General features: G+C 42.1%; 2 protein-coding genes across 3 annotated transcripts in view; one reads left to right on the forward strand and one right to left on the reverse strand.

Annotated features, from left to right (window-relative positions):
• On the forward strand, positions 1 to 11,382 carry RFC5 (replication factor C subunit 5). The gene is made up of 11 exons (XM_063085016.1): positions 1 to 94; positions 1,646 to 1,710; positions 1,971 to 2,107; positions 3,249 to 3,328; positions 4,265 to 4,338; positions 5,584 to 5,743; positions 6,510 to 6,591; positions 6,999 to 7,128; positions 7,717 to 7,794; positions 9,378 to 9,432; positions 10,471 to 11,382. The coding sequence occupies exons 1-11, from the start codon at positions 30 to 32 to the stop codon at positions 10,565 to 10,567; spliced, it is 1,023 nt and encodes a 340-aa protein (XP_062941086.1). The 5' UTR covers positions 1 to 29; the 3' UTR covers positions 10,568 to 11,382.
• WSB2 (WD repeat and SOCS box containing 2) overlaps positions 10,239 to 21,051 on the reverse strand; it is a 22,901-nt gene continuing 12,088 nt past the window's right edge. For both annotated transcript variants that reach the window (XM_063085005.1, XM_063085001.1), the window contains 7 exons: positions 19,574 to 19,818; positions 19,285 to 19,416; positions 16,355 to 16,455; positions 15,007 to 15,179; positions 14,176 to 14,286; positions 13,945 to 14,052; positions 10,239 to 13,228 (listed from right to left, as the gene is read on the reverse strand). In XM_063085005.1, coding sequence (XP_062941075.1) covers positions 13,066 to 13,228; positions 13,945 to 14,052; positions 14,176 to 14,286; positions 15,007 to 15,179; positions 16,355 to 16,455; positions 19,285 to 19,416; positions 19,574 to 19,818 — 1,033 coding nt within the window. In that variant the 3' untranslated portion in view covers positions 10,239 to 13,065. The remainder of the gene's footprint in view (positions 13,229 to 13,944; positions 14,053 to 14,175; positions 14,287 to 15,006; positions 15,180 to 16,354; positions 16,456 to 19,284; positions 19,417 to 19,573; positions 19,819 to 21,051) is intronic.

Here is a 21,051-nt window from a genome sequence, read left to right on the forward strand (position 1 = left end):
ACAGACTTGGTGACCTTCGTCTCCTCACCATGGAGACCTCAGCGGTCAAACAGCAGCAGCAGCCCGCAGCGGCCAAGATCAGGAACCTGCCCTGGTAGGAGGAGGCCCGGCTGCCGCTCTGGGAAGGGGGTCGGCCGCATGGGGAGGTGGTGCGCGGGGTGGACAAGTGGCCCGACCGCAGCCCGACCTCGCCCCGCCACACCCAGACCTGCGGCCGGGGCCGACCAGAGGCTTGTCCCGACATCCCCCAACTCCCAAGTCCCCCTCCTTTTTGTGTAGGATTTTTGCCAGGTCTCACTCATTCCCCCCATTCCATTTGCCAAAATAGAAAGTGTCCTTCGCACCTGGTTAACAGCACAGCGGTACGATCCCGCGTCTTCCGACACCGTGTATGCCAAAATATCCTCTTCTTGCCAAAATTTTCGATGCAACTATTATCAATCCTAAACTAAAATGATAATAACGTTCCCTGGTTAACTTTTATTGAACGGCTATTAGATTAGCATACGCCCTATTAGATATTTGATTCTTACAAAGACCCTTGGAGGTAGATACTGTTGTTATTCTAATTTTACACACGAGGAGACTGCATCTTAGAGTAAATGAGTTGCTTAAGATTCAGCGCAAGAAAATGGGCTTGGATTTAAACTCAGGTAGTCTGAATTCAGAGCTTGCACATTAACCATCTTACTTCAACAACTATGTCATTGTGGTGCTTTAAAGACTTTGATGGGATTTGGCTTGATTTAGAAAAACTCCAAGTTTTTGCCTAAGACTGAGTTCAATTCGTTTTTATAGTGGCAAAACCCACATGAAATTTACAGTTGTAACCATTTTAATGTGTACAGTTCAGTGGTATTAAGTATATTCAAAGTGTTGTACAACCATCCCACTATCAAGTTCCAAAATCTTTCACCCCAAATGGAAACCCCATATCCGTTGGTAGTCATTCCCGGTTCCCTATCCCCAGCCCTTGGCAACCACTTTCTGTCTCTATGGATTTGCCTATTGTGGACATTTCATATAAATGGAATCATACAATATGTGGGCTTTTGTTTCTGTCTTGTTTCACTTAGCATAATGTTTTCATGGTTCATCTATGTTGTAGCATGTATCAGTGCTTCATTTCTTTTTATGGCCAAATCATATTCCATTGTATGGATAGATCACATTTTATTTAGCTGTTCATCCTTTGATAGATATTTGGATATCAGTTTAGTTTCACATTCAGTTTGATATAGTAGGTGCTCATCCAGGTTAAAATTATAGGTAGACGACTTGAAGGGTAAGGTTACAGAATAGTTTTTCGACCTCAGCACTGTTGAAATTTTGGGCCAGGTACTCGGGGTTGGGGTTGGGGAGCTGTCCTGTGCATTGTAGGATGTTTAGCAACATCCCTGGTGCTTACCTACTAGACGCTAGTAGCATCCTCCACCCAGATGTGACAACTAAAAATGTCTCCACATAGCACCAAATGTTTCCAGGAGGACAAAATCACCCCTCGTTGAGAATGACTGGTCTGTATTCAAACTTAAGGGTTTTGTTTTCCTTCCTCTTTTAATTAGTATATGAAAGGATTCTTTTGCACATATCAAAATATTCTTGCATTTATATATAGTGTAAAGCATGCCTAATTGTATTTCAGGGTTGAAAAATACCGGCCACAGACACTGAATGATCTCATTTCTCATCAGGACATTCTGAGTACCAGTAAGTATCCATGTGTCAGTAGCTTTTATCCTAGTTGAAGGACCTGTACAATTTTCTTGGTGATGTTGTCTCTGCTGAGTAATAACTTGAAGAATCTGATCAAGCTTTGTAGATTGTAGCTTTAAATTTTTTCATTCCTCCATCTGCCTCTGAGTTGGAATTGAATTGGATTGGTGTACATTCAACCCAACTAATGAGCCCTCAATGAATGAGACAGCCCCCAAAGACTGATAGTATCCCTCTTTCTTCCCAATCCTCAGTTCAGAAATTTATTAGTGAGGACCGACTGCCACACCTGCTTCTCTATGGCCCTCCAGGGACAGGAAAGACATCTACCATCCTAGCCTGTGCTAAACAGCTGTACAAAGATAAAGAATTTGGCTCCATGGTCTTAGAGGTAAGTAGGATTATTTTTACTCTACAAATAACTAAGGATTCCAGTTTCTTAACTTCAATTCTGCTAGTTTTGGTTTACTTTAAAAGTAAGTTGACCCACTGACAAAAAAGGAGCAGATTTGAAATAAGATATTTCAGTTCACTTTTTTCTATAATGGTCATTTTGGTCTGGATTGACATTTGTTAGCTAGAGGGCAGTTGTAGGGCTAGGCATTTTTCTGTGTTGTTGCTAACTCTTACCCAAATCCTACTTTATAGTCACTCAGTTGCTGCCTTTCTGCCATGTGCCCCCCATATTCATTCTGCACATTTCTGTACCCTGTCCTTGCTCGGAAGGCTGAGCTGTGTTGACTATAAGCTCCCTTGCTCTCTGGCTCCTAGTTGGGTTTGGCCAATAGGGGCCCAGGCACAGAGGGGTGAGGGGGGTGGGGGAGAATGATGCCTGGACCTGCCCTGGGGTTAACACCAGCTGGCAGCATCCTCCACCTGCAGGATACATCTCACAGGTGGTCCCCTCCCCACAGCCCTCTCTGGTGCCTGCAGCCATTCCCTCCTTTAACCCCTTCAGGTTCGGGGATGATAACAGATATTGCATGCCCTGTGACTTCCCCACACCAAATTCTGTGGTTAAATATGCCATCTGTATATTGCTGGGACCATGACTTCTGCACTTAGATTACCAAAATCTAAATATTGTCTCTTGCGAGAAAAGATGTTTAACTTCCTGTTTAGATATGGGTCTTAGAACCTTGCTGCTACCAATGTTCTTACTTCAGTGTAGTAAAAACTTGGTAGCTGTAAGTGCTCTGGGTTGTGGTAGCTAAAATTAGCATCCTTCTGCTCACGCTGGAGGTGCTGTTCATTGTGACCAGATCAATTGTTTCTCCAATTTATGTCAGAGTGGTTGTCCTCGAAGGGTGGGGGAAAATAGCTGTTTGCCTTTCAGAATGTAATGTAATGATTTAGTGCGTTTTGAGTACAAAAGTGATCTTTTTTTTCTTTTAAGGATTATCTCTTAGCTGTCATTAGACCTAGAGAGCCAGTTTGCTGAGCTGGATTGATGAAAAGGTACATTAAAACCAAGAATCCATAGATAGCACAGCAACATGTTTTTTATTTTGGCTTCTCTCTTCCATAACTAGCTGAATGCTTCAGACGACCGAGGAATAGATATCGTTCGGGGACCAATCCTGAGCTTTGCTAGCACAAGGACAATATTTAAGTAAGAATTATTTTGTGTAATTTCTTTCCTTAGAGATTTTGATCAGTATGATGAAACAGCTTAATTTTTTTTTTTTTTTTTAACAAATGACTTTGTTAAAAGCAGCCATGAAAAAGAGATAAAAACAAGAATGGTGGTGAGAAATGTTCTAGTGCAAATATTGAAATAAAATATTATCTAAACCCATACAGCAAGTTTTTCAGGGATGCATTAACTTCATTTTATTAGTCAGCTGAGGACTGATTACGTCCTAAAACCAGAAGAGCTAGTTCGAATTTAAACATCAATAAACTGGTAAAAGGCCACAAAAAATGATTACACTGTGTAATGTTGAATATACTGATTATCCTGATTTGAGCATCACATATTGCACACAGGGATTGATATTCAATGCTGTACCCCACAGATATGTACCATCAATTATGTTCCAATAAAAAATAAATTTTTAAAAAAGGACTTTATTTACAAAAATCAAAAATAAATTGCGATCGGGAAGGATGACTAGGATGGTGGTTAAAAAAAAGAAGGCTGGTAGCTCAGTTGGTTAGAATACAGCCTTATAATACTAAGGTCACAGGTTCAGATCCCCATGCCAGCTACCAAAACAAAAAAGAAAAAAAAGATGAAAAGATTTAGGTGTGAGTGAAGGAGGTGGAGAAAAGCAGACAGAGGTGATAGGATACTCTGTGGAAGAAAGATGAAGTCACCGGAGGATACAACGTAAGAGAAGTGCAGAAGTGAGACCTCAGTTCCTGCCAGCTGAGTGGTGGGCATTTCCTCTCTGTGTAACCACAGATGTCTGTTTTGATCAAAGTTCTAGGAGAAATGGACTTTATAAGACGGCCTGATGGCACAGATGTGAAGATGTAGGTTTGGGCCTGGATGTTGAAATGAGATTGAAGAAATCTTTAGATGGTGCTGTTTGTTTTTTTTTAGGAAAGGCTTTAAACTAGTGATCTTGGATGAAGCTGATGCCATGACCCAAGATGCCCAGAACGCCTTGAGAAGAGGTAAGAAGAGCTGCTAAATACAGCCTGTTGGCTGATGAGTGCATTGAAAGGATAATTAGGAACTTTGAACACGAGACGTGGCATGGCTTGTTTTCCATTTTTGTTTACCTTCTGGTCCAGAGAAACCTGTCTACCTTTCTCCATGCATCTCACCTGATGATCCAGACAAAATACCTCTGCAGCAGGGGTTTCCCCTCTCAGCAGCTTAAGGACATAGGTCCTGTTGGGACTTTGTAGTGTGCCCAGCCACGGATGTTTCATCGTCCTTTGCTGCTGGGTCCAGTTTCGCAGTTGGGAATTTGTATCATTTGGTGGGAGGGTAAGGAAAGTTCGTCATTTCTAAACTGTGGGATAGACCTTTCTGCTGTTAGTTCCCTTAGATACAAAATAGCCAGGAAGAGAACAACTGAAGTTCAGACGCACTCAGAAAGCAAACATTCCTTCACTACCAAGCCAAGCAAGTGATCTGGCAGGGAAGGGAGAGAATCCTGTGATTTGTGTGTCTTAAGGGGGCTGATGCAGTTCATTTCTTTTAAAGGACACTCGTAATCTCTCATTAGGATTCTGAGTTAATCAGCTATAAGAGAACGATCTTTAGTTTGAGGGAAGAAGTGGATTGCAGCACATGTTTAAGAAGAGGAGGAGGAGTACAGTTAGAATATCTTCTGGTCCTAGAAGCTTTGGCAGCCTTTCTTTGGCATCTTGTTCTGGGGAGTGACTGTCAGTCTGGGCAGATCCCTCTGCGAGAACATCGGGTACCTCCAGATTGAAACTGGTGTCCTAAGCATCTCTCAGTTCAGGTTATTGCTCTCTTGAGTGCTGTATGACCTCCAGACAAGGCCCACTGCAAAATCTGCAAAAAGCCATTACCCTCCCGACCCATAAGAGATGAAGCATCATCAACCTGCCAAACATAATTTTATGCAAAAGGACAGGAATACTGGGTCTCATATCTTAGTGGGATGAGGTGGCTAGAGCATAAGAATAATGACAAATTGTGAAAAAAGAAGCCTTTTATAAAATGTGGAGGAAGCATGTTCACCAGCTTTTGAAAAGGGAGCAGCAGATCTCCAACCCGGAACATGCCAGCAACACTCTCTGTTGTTACAGGTGGCATTCCACCTATTTGCGTTCTTGAATCTTTTCCTGAACCCTCCATGTGACCATAGAAAGTACAGGGTTTCTGGGTCCTTTGAAGAATTAGAATGGACTTTGACATAAGTTGGTTTTATTTTCCCTCACCAGTAATTGAGAAATTCACTGAAAATACCAGATTTTGCCTCATCTGTAACTATCTGTCCAAGATCATCCCCGCCTTGCAGTCCCGGTGTACGAGGTTCCGATTTGGTCCACTGACGCCTGAACTCATGGTTCCCCGGCTGGAACATGTCGTAGAGGAAGAGAAGTGAGTATGTTGAAAGTCAGGAAAGGCAAGGGCCTTTGGGGACTGAATGTAATGTAAGCAGCGTTCTGGAATGACTGGCTGGTTCATATTTACAGGCAGTAATGTTGGTAAATGACTTAGCAGAGTGCCTAGCATGGGGTAAGTAAGCATCAGGGACTGTTAGCTGCTGTCATTCTCTCTGGAATCTCACGGACATTCCTCCTCATAAAAGTCATTTGGTTCTTGTCTCGGTTTTTATTGAGTCCGTCCTCCTCCCCTGGAAGCTGTCCCAATTTCCTCCTACTTTTCCTTGTCATTGGAAACTGCATGCTGCTGAGTCCCTTCTGCAAAGATGCTTTCAGCCTTTTTTGACTAGAAGGGAAGGTTCTGAGACATTCCATTCTGTGGAATCAGATGCCAAGCAAGTTGCTGACTGAGCTGCTGTTTATTCCACAGGAGGGGTTTTGGCTCTACGATCATGGATCACGCCAGCGTGCTTCCATCTCCAGAGAACATAATCCACAGCCAGTGGCTCAACTTCAGAATGCTTGGTTCTAAATAGGAGTCCTTCTAGATTTTGAGTGGGCAGTGACCACTAATGTGAAGCCCATGTCCCTAAAAGCTAGAGTGAATTCTAGATCGTACAGATCAGGGGAGTTTTGTTAACTCTGTTCTGTTCTTTTTCATTCTTTTAAAACCTTAATCATTTCAGGCCTTCATGTTCCCTTTAGTGAATGCTTGTGCTCGCGGGAGGTCTCATTCATCCCTTTTGCCTGTTTCTTTTCAGAGTAGATATAAGTGAAGATGGAATGAAAGCACTTGTAACTCTTTCCAGTGGAGATATGCGAAGGGCTCTGAACATTCTGCAGGTATGGTTCTCTTCTTGGCAAATCTCAAGTCACTGCTTCACAATAGTTTTTCAAGAAAGACATAAGTAACTGGACAACCAATCTGTAAATTCAGAAATCTAGACTGGAAAGACCTTGACCTCATAATATCCAGATCCCCCTTCCCTTCTGTTTTGATTAATTACAAGAACTACTTGTTGCAAACAAGGCAAAGGTAGGGAAGGATTCTGCGGCTATAACAGCCACCAAGCCACAGCATCCTCTAATGAGGCCAACTCTTCCCAGTGTAAAAAATGTGAGGTTCCAGTGTCCGGCGACCATGTACGTTGCAGCCCACCTGTGTTGCTGCCTCACCTGTTTCTTCTTGGCTACCTGCAGCTTGGCGGTTGCTGTGACAGCCACTGAGATCTCTCCCTCTGTCTGCACAGAGCACCAATATGGCCTTTGGAAAGGTGACAGAGGAGACTGTCTACACCTGCACAGGGCACCCGCTCAAGTCAGACATCGCCAACATTCTGGACTGGATGTTGAATCAAGACTTCACTACAGCCTACAGGAGTATCCTTTCTTGGGTCCTCCTGGCACAGTAAATGCCCAAGGCCTGAAGGTGGCCCCAAGAGCTCACGCTGTAGCAGGAACCTACACCTTGCTGGCTGCATGTGGCTCTGGTCAGCTTGTTGTGGGAGCAAGGTGTCTGTAGGCGGAGTGGGTACTTGTCCCTAACACCCCAAATTTGTGTAGGGCTCTGACCTGGGTAGGGCTTGAAGCAACTTCACTCACAGATTAGAGAAAAGCAGTTAGACCTTGGGATCGAACATCAGTCCTTTTAGTGGTCAGTGTTAACTCTTGTTTTGCTATGAAATTAAAATCTAGGACTAGTAATCTGAAGCCTATTTAGGAATGCATTTGGCTCTATTCTCTACTAGAAGGAGATACAACTATATCTCTGAGAGAGCCCTTATTGAAAATGAAACCTAAGAAAAATAAGAATTGGGGTCCAATACGTACAACTTCAAGTTGAAAGACAGAGCTGTGTAGGGATTAAAAGCCCTACATTAACAAGGTACTTGCCAGGGTTTGGATTCAGAATTCTCTGTAGTGTGTTTGTTCTGGAACGTGTTCCCTTTGCCTTACCTGCTCCTCTAGATATTATGGAGTTGAAAACTCTGAAGGGGTTGGCATTGCACGACATCCTGACGGAGGTCCACCTGTTTGTGCACAGAGGTAACTTACACTGTTCCCTAGCTAAGAGGCTGTGGAGAAGGTGGCATGCTTTGAGGTTAAGGATGGTTAGAAAGTGAACATGAGGCTTCCTTCTTGAAGTAAAGAAACAGTAATGAAGTATAAATCTGACCCCTTCTTTTTAGCAGTTCTGTATTGTTGCCGTTTCAAACTTTGTTCCAGAAATCCTCTTTTACATCACATATTGCACACAGGTATTGATAATTCAGCGCTGTACCCCACAGATAGATACAATCATTTGTTTCAATAAATAAAAAATCAGAATTTCAGCATATGGTAGATGAGAGATGCAATTTCAGCAGCTGCATTTCAGTGAATTAAACTAAATTTTGAACTAGAAATGATGTATCACTGTGTTTTACATAAGTTTTTTATAGTGATGTTTCTGGACATTTTCTCCAATGATGGTTTTCAGTGGGTTTTCATATATGCATTAAAATCAGAATTTCATCAAAGTTAAAAAAAAAAAATCCTCTTTTAATCTCTGGAACCGCTGGGGAGAGTGGAAAGAAATTCCTTAAGTCTAACTTTATCTCCTCCAGGGATTTGTATTTTATAGCAATAAGTAGTGTATTTTAATTCACATTTTTGAAAAATATATTTTCCCCTCAAGGAAAGAAGGTGAAGATATCTCTTCATATAAAAAAAGACTCTTAAGGAAACTGTATTAAGTTCTACACTTGCTCATACCTTTTATAAAGAGAATTGGTTTGCAGCATTGGTGGCACATAGGAATCACCTCAAACCAACTAAGTCAGCCACTCAGGGAGAACCAGGCATCAGTACTTTTTCAAGCTCCCCCCCAAGTGATTGTTTGCACAGCCTTTTGGAAAAGATCTTCCCTCCACAGTGGCCAACTGCAGACTGAGACTTAATCAGGTCAATGAATGTCATTTCTGCCCTGGCCTTTGCAGGCCTCTTCCTGGCTGGCCATTGTGTTCAGTTCTGGCCAAGAAATGGTCCTCTCAAGCCCGCCTCTGCACCTTGACTGTGAAAGCTGAGTGTGAACCAACTTTAAATCAATTGTGTTTGTTTTTTAAATTGGGACAGCAAGTAAGAACTCAGCTTTCAAGTTCACTTGTAGAGCTACCCAATTCCAATGGCTAAGAGCAGTACTGACGACACTTCCATGTTCTTAGGATCATTTTGGAATCTTTTTTTTTTTTTGGCTACACTATGGATAATCACAAAATAGAGCAGGTTAAAAATGTGAAGCCTACACCATTTTTACTTTCCTTAGAAGTGTGGTATCTAGTGATCAGTCTGAGGCCTCAGGAGTAGTTCAGTGTTATGTATTGAATTTTTTTTTTTCTCCCAAAGATGACTGGTAAGGGGATCTTAACCTTTGGCTTGGTGTTGTCCGCATCACGCTCACCCAGTGAGCTAACCGGCCGTCCCTATGTAGGGATCCAAATCCATGGCCTTGGTGTTATCAGCACCACACTCTCCCAAGTGAGCCACGGGCCGGCCCCATCTATTGGATTTTTTAAACTCATACTTGTCCTCTGTTTTTCTGATAGTAGGGAATGACAGACCTCACTCATTTGATTTTGTTTTTCCATCAGTTGACTTTCCATCTTCAGTTCGAATACATTTATTGACCAAAATGGCAGACATTGAGTGAGTATTTATTTTCCCCATTTCAATTCTTGCTTGATTTTAGTTTTGGTTTTTTTTTTTTTGGTCTAAATTGCTCATATGTGGTATAACTTACTTTTGGGGGTATTGAATGGAATGTGGGGAAGGGTGTGAGTTGCTTATTTAAAGAACATAGGAATAAACACCAGGACAAGTACAGATGAGTTACGTATATGAGATAAAGACCTCTCTTTAAATCTCAGAGGCTTGGCCCATATTGGTTCTGAAAACACTCTTGTTATTTAGGAGGACTGCAAAAGGCCTGCTTTAGTCCAGACTTCTAGGTCATTTGGGATGACCAGCTGTCCAGCTGTTAATAAGGCATTTTGGCATACTAATGTATAATGGGAGGAAAAGTAAACAAACTCAATTTTCTACTTTGCCTTGTTCTGTAAACACTGTTATTAGCCCCCAGTGAAGCTGACAGCTATAATTTAAATAGACAGAGCATCAGGTTCAAATAGACATCAGCATTGGCCAACTCTAATTTGTGGTCATTGCCTTTCACATGAACAATTAGATCACTTATTGCTACACTGTGAATATAATCGGTCTTTTTGCTTTCAATGGCTGGGCACTTCACAGGTGGCAAGATGAACTGCCAATGGCCTGCTTTATTAACTAGACCCCAGACCCACAGATATGTCAACCAAACTTCCTGGTGAAATGTCTTAAGGGGAAGAAATTTTAATTACCTCTTAATGTATTTTGCAGATGAAGAAAAATCCTTAATCACATAAATTATGCATATTTATATAGTTAGGACAAAGTTAAGTAGAGAACACTGCTGATGATAAACATTTTGAAAATTTAATTTGTCCTCACCAGTTTGAATCAAATTTATAAACTGTTTAAGGCAGAGAAGAAAATGTTAGGGGGACACATCCAACACTGCTGTCCAGGGTAAATTTTTTATCAAGTTTCATCAACAGATTTCCAGCCTTTGATCTTTTGTTCTCTTACTAAAAGGCAGCTGTCTGTGATATTTCTTTTTCTTACCTTTTGTTTGATTTCTTTTAGGTACAGACTTTCTGTCGGCACCAGTGAGAAGATTCAGCTGAGTTCTCTCATTGCTGCTTTTCAAGTCACCAGAGACCTGATTGTCGCAGAGGCCTAGACACACCAAGGCCCATTCACTGCAATTCTCAGGGCCCAGCTGTGACCGAAGAATAGAGGATTCAGTCTTGGGATGAACTGCTACCTGGGGCCGTGGGATGAAGCCACAGTCACCCCAAGTCTTAAAAAACCCTGTTCCAGGCATGGGTGGGCAGATGTTTAAAAAGCACCGTGTTTTAGTGGCTATTTTGGAGCAGGAACGTACACAATTTTAATGTATAACTATCTTATTGCACTTCTGTCTTTTATAGGAAAAAACATAACCTTTTTTCCTGCTTTAAGGCTTTTACCCTTCAGTTGCTTAGATGACAGGAAACTGGCCTACTCCATTTTGGTCTGGGATATAAGGCTTTCAAATCTAACACAGTCCAAGTGTCTTCAAACTCAAGGTAAACAACATCTCCAAAATTAAGTTTATGAATTTAATCTTTGGCACTGTCTCTGTATCTACTTTAAATAGGTGTAAATGGATTTCTGGCCAAAACTATTACACTCTTATAAAACAGACTGCATTCTTACTTTAAAAACTGGTTTTTTTATTTCCCTTCTTGAAGTAGAAGAGTTACCAGGAGGTTCTAAATTATGTAGACAGTAGGAAAGATATTTATTTTAAATATAATGTAGAGCTAACCTTTAAATTAATGCCATTGGGGGACAAAGGTTGTATAAAACTCACTTGTTTAATGTAGGGAAGAAAGGTGAGATTAAATTTGACTAAACCTAGAACTGTGTAAAGGATTGGGACTTTTGTACAAATTTAGCAGTTTATTTTACAGCAATTATGCTGCATTTATGTTAGTGTTCTTCACAATAAAAATAAAGCAGCTTGCTTGCTCGTTGTTACGAGTGACTCTTCTTTCCTTAGTTATAAAGATGCTGAGTTGTCCAACTTGCATTTATATTAAAGTCTTCTGTCTCTGGTATCACAGAATAAACTTTCTTTGGGGGCTATTTTTTATAAAGGTGTCAAATTTTTATACTGTCAAAAAGAGAGAAGTTGATTATTTCCTTCATTCACAAAGGACTCGCTCCCCAAGGACACCAGCAAAGTCTGAAGTTACTGGCCAAGCAGGGCCTCAAAGGAACCTTCTAGAGCCTCTTAGACTCTCCTGTATATGACATTTCAAGATAACCATAAAATTAAAAAGTTGGCCAATCCACTCCTAGCTCTCCCATTTTAAAAGGTGATTTTCTTTTTCCTAATGGAAAAATGAAACAGAAAGCCAAAAGCTTTTAAACTATTTTTTTTCCTTCAATTAAAGCCTCTTGTTTTGAAAAGAAATGTTTTTCTTCCAGCCACAAAGGTGGTAGAGGAGATTCCTCTACTTTCTCAACAAGTTGTATAATGTTATACTGGCCTCCATAAAGCACCGATTAAGAAAACTAAAGAATAAGATGTTGCATTTCTTTTAAAATAACTTAAAATATATTAAATTTTCCTAAGGCAGATTCTTCCTTAAATGAGGTGTCTTGATTAAATAATTACATGCCACTGAAGGAGAACAGTACTTTTAAGGAGCTATTTTTGTTTAGGGATAGGGTTGAAACTGGCTGATTAATCCAAGGAGATTAAGCAGCAAACACAGATCTCAAATATGAGTATCAGCTGAAGTGATGACAACACTAATTCTTTACACAATTAAGACACATCTTTGCAACTGTTCAATTTAAGTACTATGATTTTTAGATATCAAGAAAAACACAGTTGTACCTTAACATCTGTTGAGAAAATACAAATAAATATGATGCTAATAAAAGGCAACTGACAACTCAGTAGCCATTTGAGCAATCATGCAGTTTAGGAATACATCCTTGTATAATCTGACACACAAATTTGTCATCTCCTCCACATGCACACCATTGTTTAAAAAAAAAAAAAAAAAAAGCCAGTAATAGTGTCTGTATCAGTCAGGAGTACAGCCTCTGATTCTCCTATAATTTAGTTAAACTTAATAGCTCAAACCAAACAGCTCCGTGAAAGCTTTGTCCTGCTGGTCAGAGGGGGCCCCAAGGAAAGAAAGCATTTTCCAACATCAAAGTAACTCTGACCATGGGAGGAGCAAACTTTAAACAATGCCACACTCCATCTGATACACAAGGTTGATGGGTACTAGGCTGAAGTCATACTCCCCAGTGAGGGAGTGTGAACTTCTTGCCACCAAAGAGGTTGTGGAGGCTACTTACTTTTATTATCAAAACAACAATAACTGCACTTTGAATCAAAACGACTAGAAAGAGTTCAATATCTGCTGTTCATAAGTGGACTGAAGATTTAAGGTAAGGCTCTGTTGCCATGGAAGTGGAATCTCCTCCTCTAAGACTGACTTGAGAAAAAGACCCATGACTAGTCCACTGGAATCTGGTTTTGCTACATTCTATTCACAATCCCAAAGAAATTCTATTTCAATCTGAGACTAGATGTTTGGCCCATGGATTCCAGCCACTCCTTTGCCGGGAAGATTTATCCCGCTATAAAGAAAATGAGATATGTAGCAGTGCTTAAAAAGTCCTGTACGTGAGGAACTCTTTCATTTTCTTGGGGATTGGCAGTGCTAGGACTTGATAAGTTGTTAGGAAACTTCGAAGGGCTTTCCGGCATAAGTGCTTCAGTGAGGACAGGACCCTAGGAGCTGTCCAGAACTGGACGTGGCCATCTCTTGTCCTGAAATGAAACAGAAACCAATGCTGCATTAAGAAGACCTTGGAAGTGTATGTTTTCATTGTGATGGATATTAACGTGTCTGCTTGGACTTGAAATAGCAAGAGATTCCAGATAGTGAAATGCAATCCTAACCATGGAAATGGATGTAAAATCCCTGATGCTGTACAAGTAAGGCTGCTGATAGGATTATAACTCGAGACACCTTTGGTACCAAAGTGCTATCTCTGTCAGCACAGCCCTTTCTTAATCTGACCTACTGCCACTTATTAAATTACAGATGTTATCTGTAAGGTGGTCTCTCAGCCCTACATGATTCCCCATATAAATTCTGCATCATCTTATTTTATGCTTGTTGACTTAGCCCATCACGTGGAAAGAACTGTAGATCTTTAATTACATTTAGGTTAAATATTAAGAGTACATCAGACTGGCCAGTTAGCTCAGTTGGTTAGAGCGTAGTGCTGATAACACCAAGGTCCAGGGTTTGATCCTTGTACCAGCCAGCTACCAAAACAAAAAACCCCCAAAACAAAAAAATAACCAGTAAATGATACACTATATTGGCAGAACAGAACATTTGAATTTTATATAATCTTGGATTTCCTTAAAGCTTTCCTCATAGGCAAGAAAATTCTAGATGCTTTGTTTCCTTAAAAAGCTACATGGTATACTCAGCAGAAATTGTTAACCCATCTGTTCAGCTAACAGATACGTACCCTGTAGCAATAACTCCACCATGTGGAAAAAACGTGCAGCAAAGACCATTGGTCATAGGAGCAAATGCAATTGGAGTTTTCAGTTCCAGGGCCCAGATCCTGAGGAGTCTGGATGAGAGAGAGAGAGGGAGGTACATTCACACAGCTGACCTGCGGCCAGACTATGGGTAACGCTGCCTCTGCTTGCAAGCACTTGCTCTGAGGCTGAATCAAGAGATTTCTCTTTGTTACCTGTCATCTGCCACTGTGGCAAGGTACAAGCCTTCGGGAGAGAAGCATACGGATCTGAGTGAGCTAATGTGGACATCGCTTTCGTCCATCGTGGGGTCGACCTGGGTGTGGCTGAGAAGAAAAGAAGCAAGTCAGCAGGTATGGAGTGACGGCTGCCCTCCACCCACGACCTTCCATCCTCACTCTCAGGCAGGAGACCTGGCAATGAGAAGGCTCAAGCCACATCTTGTGCCCCTTCTGGAAAACCTTGGGATTTGCTGACTGCAGAAAAGGACATTTCGGAAGGCTCCAAGTGTCTTGTGGAGGGGGCTGAAGGGTTACTAACACTTGCTTGTGCTAATTTCCCTATGCAAAGTAGGTCAGTCCTCACTTTAATGCCACAGTGCAAACTGAAAGTCTTTTTCAGGCTAAGGCACATGATAATTATAGGACTACCTATTATTTGCTTCATAAAACAAGACAGACAAAGGGAAAAAGTAGACCAAGTTTGTGAGAATGTGAAAACTCATTTTGGAAATAATAGTTTCAATAAGAGGATCACTCTCAACTTGTTACTACAGTTATTAGTAAATGGAAATAAAGAGTCACTTTGAGGTTTCAGAATGCTGAATCCAAAGTACAGACAGCCTCCTAAGTCAGGAGACTTGAAGATACTCAGGGCTTATTCAGAGAGCTTGGTCAACAATGGAACACTAATAAGCATAGAACCCACTGTGCCTTTTTATCCAGGTTGTCCCTCCCATGTCCTGACTGAGAGGGACATGTCTAATCCCAGGCAGGTTTCTCATGTGTCACCCCATAAGAAAGTCATAGCAGGGATTCAGTCCTTACTGGAGTGACCTCAGCCTTTCGCCAGTGTAGGGGTCCCACATAATCACATTGGTATCGTAAGAAGCCGTGACAAGCAGGGCTGAGTCAGGAGAGAAGTCACAAGAGACAACACTGCTTTGGTGGCCCTCTAGCTTCCGGATTAATGTGTAGGACCGCATGCTCCATAGAAAGACCTGTGAAAAGTAACAGGTACCTGGTTAGGGGCAGAAATAAAGTGCTCAGGACTCAGCCAGTAAAAGTCTCCGCAGCAACCTCTTCAGACCCCATGGCCAGGTCAGGCAGAGTTCTCCGTTCCCCTTTCATACAGCCCTTCCAGAACCATTCCTATAAGCTTAAATAAAGTAATAGGTCTGAATTCTTGAAGCATTTAACCGATGAACTGTTCAAGCAGCTCACTTTCAGGAAGAGCAAACCAGGCCAACCTTCAGAAGACGGCCAGCTGAAATGTATCTGTAGAGGCTTCTGAGCTCAGCTTCTGAGCCTTGTTTGCAAACAGGCTAGTACGTGCTAACAAAGGCCTAAGCCAAGTGCTATCTTTTTCCACTCAAGACCAAAAATGGGTCAGAAGTAAATTCTGGGGCCAGCCCACAAAGTAGTGGCACACTGCCAAGCTTTACCCCCTCCACCTTGCTTTCAGAGCCATGGAAATCTGTCCCAAGACTGTACCTCTGACCTAGCTCATTACTTTAAACTTTCTTTGAGAATCATTAAAAGTAGGATTTTATTTTCCTTCCTTTAAGAAAACTCTCACTTTCACATAGTCCCAAACCTCAAGTGAATGATTAACCACCTGGGCTGTTCCAAATAGTGAACTCTTAACTTTCCCATGAATGGCTCAATGCAAATACTGTACAAAATTGAAACAAAGCGTTCCCAAATTGTTCCTGGGTTTCAAATAACAGACAGGACTTCAGGACAAAGTTCAACAAGTAATTGCACATGTCATGATTTGAACTGGAAATCCCAGTTACACAGATTCAAATTAGATAGTTTAAAGGAAATTTAGGTCCACATGCGGGTTGCAACTTTTAAAATCTTAGACTCCAAGGGTGAAAGAAATTTAAAACGTGGCCCTTTACTATTCTGTAAAGGGAAACAGCCCTCTGATGATGGGACTTACTTCCAAATACCTCCTCTTTTAGTTCATGTTAAAATGCAAATAACAATGGAGTCATACAGGAGGCCACAGCTCACCAGTGTGCCTTCTGTTGGGACCAATCTGCAGATGGATTTTGAAGACGCTTGGTTTATTTACCCTCACACACACACATAAAGCTGCCGCTTCAGGTCTCCATGTCTCAATGACCTGAAGCAACAGAGGAAATGGCAGCCAATGCTGGCGGCTTACCGACTTCTCTCCAGCTGCAGAGCAAAGCATGCTGCAGTCTGGGGAGATGGAGCAGCAGTAAACCCACTGTAGGTGGCCCGATAACACCTGAATTTGTTTACCTGGAAGAAGAAAGAAGCAAACGGTAAGCCAACCCTTAAAACAACAAAGCAGCAAGACTGGAGAACTGGTAGAAATGGCCCACCACCTGATATATCTGTGGGCTCTCTAACAGCTGAGCCCAAAGGCCCACTTTTTTAATCCAGAGAAAGAAAAATGACAGGATTTCCATTTAAATACCTGTCATATAATATTCTAATGCCCAAGGGAAATCATTACCTACAGCTTCACCAAAGTCTCCGCGATCAGCAGGGCAATGGGTGTTCATAGAACAGGTAACCTTTGATAGCAGAGTACATTATTTTCAGGTCCCCCAACCACCTCAAGTACTCTAAAGCATCTTGCCCAATTCTGAAAGTGTGTTTCTCTTCCATTCTCCCTCATTTAAACTCTGTAAGGTTTCCCTGTTGTCACATGGACCCTGCTCCAGACTGTCACCCTCCTTCCAGTCTTGCCAAGGTGTTCAGATGAGCAGTGGTGTGGAGTAATTAGAGGCATATGCTCTTGGAGTCACACAACTTGGACTTGAATCCTGGCTCTGCTGCTTACTCAGCACATAACCCAGGGTGACTCTCATAATCTCAACAGGCCCCAGGTCTTCGTTTTTTGAAAAAAACCAAATGCCCACCCATAGGGGATGGGTGAATAAATGGTGATATATCCAGCCACTAATGCAGATGGAATTAGAGACATAGATTTCCCATGGGGTACCGTTTAATGAAAAAAAGCAAGATGCAGAAAAAAGGTAAAGACTATGATTCCATTTTTGTAAAACAATGACCTCAAAACCATGAATGTAAACGTGTGCGTGTGTATAAAAATATACAAGTATAGAGAAAATTATGGAAGAAACAGATGGGATGTGAGTGTGGGTTACTAGGCTCTAAACCAAGAGTTACCAGGGTACAGGGGAAGATGGGGGGGCATGAGAGAGAGAAGGGGGAAGGAAAAAGCCAAGCAAGAATAAAGAAGGAAACCAGCATCTTTATAAGAATGTATATGGTCATTTATATGAATTTAAGAAGAGAGAGAGAGAGAGAGAGAGAGAGAGAGAGAGAGTGTGTGTGTGTGTGTGTGTGTGTGTGTGTGTGTGTGTATTACTTTTAACAAGTCAGTCCTGGTTTCGTCAGCGGTCAAATCTGAGGGTGTTATAAGTCTTGAATAAATTAAGGCAAGTCAGGTGGGTAGAGCAATGCCCAGTATCCAGGAACACAATTTTGTTCCCCACAACTCCTTGAAAAGCCCTGATAACTGTCCTACTCTCATCTAGTCCTTCCTTCCCAACCATCGAACTGTTTTCCAAACTCACTCCACGGACCTTCTTTACATGGCAGCTAACTGTCTCTCTACACTCAATAAAGCAGCAAAAATGGCATTGCCTTTGAGAAGCCTTCCTGGTTAGCAGGCCTATCTCAGATTGTGTGATTAAAAGTTCCACAGTAATGGCTGGAAACCACCTGGAGTTCTCTTGGTGATTAGATGCCTTCAGATGATGTCACTACAAGCACCTCCTTAGTTGTTTGTTTGTAACACAAGTTGCTATGGACTGAGTATTTGTGTCACCCCAAAATTCATGTTGAAACCCTAAACCCCAATGTGATGGTATTTGGAAGAGAGGCCTTTGGGAGGTAAGTAAGCATGAGGGTGGAGCCCTCATGAATGGGATCAGTGCCCTTAGAAGAAGACACGTGAGAGTGGTATCTCTCTCCCTGACATATGAGGATACAGCGAGAAGGCAGCTGTTTACAAGCCAGGAAGCAGACCCTTGCCAGACAATGAACCTGCTGGCACCTTGATCTTGGAATTCCCAGCCTCTAGAACTGTGAGAAATAAATGTTTGTTGTTTAATCCACCCAGTCTGTGGTATCTGTTATACCAGCCCAAGCTGACTAAGATACAGCCATCAGGCTCATTTCTAAGAGGGCAGGAGAAAGGTCCTCTCCTGCGATTGTGGAGAGCTGGGACAGTCATGCCTTAGGCAGGAGTACCAGTGCCTTTTTATTATGGAAATGGGTGTGTCTCTTCATGAACTGTCCCCTTTCCTATTTCCTCCTTTCATTCCTTCTAGCCCCTGAGCCCCCAAGGGAGAAATGGCATGGCAATAAATTTGCCATCCCTATGTTACCTCTCCAGTTAAGAAATCTTTATTGGGCTACTCCTGTATATAGTTTGCTAAGGCAGAATTCCATAAAAGCTGACACCCTCTAGGCTAAGAGAATTACTCTAGGCATAGATTCCTGACAAAGAAACCTTTTATTTTTAACAGGAAGTACCCAATGGGGACTTCTTCTAGACCAGTGGTTCTCAACCTGAGGAGACTTTGCCTCCAGGGGACATTGGGCAATGTCTAGATATATTTTTGGTTGTCACAACTGGAGATGGTGCTACTGGCATCCAATGAATAACGTCCAGGGGTGCTGCTCAATATCCTAGAATGCACAGGACAACCCCACAACAAGGAGTATCCAACCTAAAATGTCAGTAGTGCTGAAGATGAGAAAAACCTGTTCTAGATCATGTCTTTACAATAGGAGCAATATCACCCCACAGGGGTGAAAATTGGTTCTTGGTGGCCAAAAAACTCTTACTTTTTCCACAGACACACATTCAGTACATAAATACAGAATATATCTTTAGTATTAAAACCTCTTTATCATTGGGGTGGGGGGGGATAATTGGGAAAAAAGTCTAAAAATGCTCCTTAGGAGGAATTAACAGATAAAAGGTTGAGAAACACTGTTCTAGATAAAAATGACACTGGTAAAGCAGAGAAAGAGGACAAACACAGTACTTTTGGAGTTGACAAGTAGTTAATTCCACCACCTCCATACCATGTTTATTCAGGTCCCAGATGCGAAGAGTCTTATCCCGTGATGCAGAGACCAAGATTAAACTACCACTGGGTGTGAAGCTCAGATCTCTCACAACATCTTGGTGGCCCGAAAGATTCAAAAGCTGGAGCCCTGGTGTAGGAACAGGAGCTAGGTCAGTGGGAGAGGTGGCAGCAGGTCTGCCAGTCACTGCTCCACCCCTCAGCCAACTGGGGGGCAGGGGCTGCTCAAAACATGCACGTATGCATGTGAACCTCCCAGGACCTGGGGCCAGCCAGGCAGGACCTACCTGTCTGTACCTCCCAAATCTTGATCTGCCCATCGTTGAGTCCTGTAGCAAGGATCAGGCAAGAGACATCTGGCACTTGGGGGTGGTGGCGTGCCCAGAGCTTCCTGCTAGGTGGAGAAGGCCACGGGCTGAAGGCCAAACCCCAGACGATCTGACCACAGTCCAGCGTCTTCTCCTTTGGGCTGCCTCGCCCTTTTGTATCATTTTTGCTACTTCGGCTTTTGGCTTCAAACCCTTTAGGGATGCTGGGGGAAGCAGAGATTTCTTAATGAGTCTGAAATTGTTACCTAGTCAACCAACTTTTCATCCTGAGACATCTCAGACTTTAGAGTCCTAGAAACAAATTAGCCTTTGGTGAATTCTTGTGTTACTTTTCTCTTTGTTTCTTTTTAGAATTCATGGAACAGAGGTTTCATTGGCCTTGGCTCATCCCTTTCGCAACAGCTCTGCAATGAGGTGACCTGCCTTGTGGGATAACTAGATCAGCAGATTCTCCAGGGAGCCATACGCTTGCTCAGAAACTTCTCTTGGGTTTTGGTGCATGGAAGGAAAAATGCACTCAGTTTTTCCCACAAGGAAGAAAGCATACTGTAGGTTTGGAACTAGGACAGAACTTAGAGCCTGAATACCTGCCGCTCTCCAGCCTAATGAGTCCCTTAACTCTAGCTTAGAAATTCCCCAAAAGGTGGAAATAAACCCCTTTCTTGCCAGTACAATTTGTTTGATAGATGTTGATTTCCACTTTCACTCACTATGTTCCAATTAACGAGCCTCTTTTACTTCCCTGATGGTACATCTAGCACAGGAACCAACCAGCAGAGTAGTCAACAGAGAGAAAGAACCTATGGAGCTGTTCAGTGGTACACTGCCCTGAAAGATCTTAGCCCAACCCTCTCCTTTTATATTCCACTTATGGTGACCCAAGAACAGATAAGCTAAGTAAGGCTCAGTCCCTAAGACACAGGGCCCTGCCCACCAATGCACCTAACAATGTCTCAAAGGCATGAGCAATTAGCCCTGAGGTTAGCCTGAAAACCCAAAGTGTACTGTTTGTAGTACACTTTAGCAGTGCAAATAAGTCCCTGACACAGAAAACACTGGTACGCCACACTAGGGGAAATGGAGATGAGAAAGGTGGACCCCAGGGCAAGTTCAGATTTGGACCCATGAGAAATCCTATACTCAGCATACTGGATCTCTTTATGGTTATTACATGTGTTCCTGAAAAGCTGTAAGTAAAACACATTTTTTTTGTCAACTGTGTGGTGAAATATATTTAAGAATTTTAACCAAGCTCACCTGTAAAATTAGAAGAAAGGAACTGAGGAGCGTGTAGACTCCTCCATCTCTAAAACTCTTATTAGTCTAAATCAGAAGTTGGCTACTACCTCCAAGCTAGCAGTCTGTTTTTGTTTTTGTTTTTTCTGTCAACAATCTCTGTCAATATTTACTTTATTAAGGCATAGTTGGCAAATAAA

Source organism: Cynocephalus volans, chromosome 2 (genome assembly GCF_027409185.1).
Source record: "Cynocephalus volans isolate mCynVol1 chromosome 2, mCynVol1.pri, whole genome shotgun sequence".
NCBI classification, from domain to species: Eukaryota; Metazoa; Chordata; class Mammalia; order Dermoptera; family Cynocephalidae; genus Cynocephalus; species Cynocephalus volans.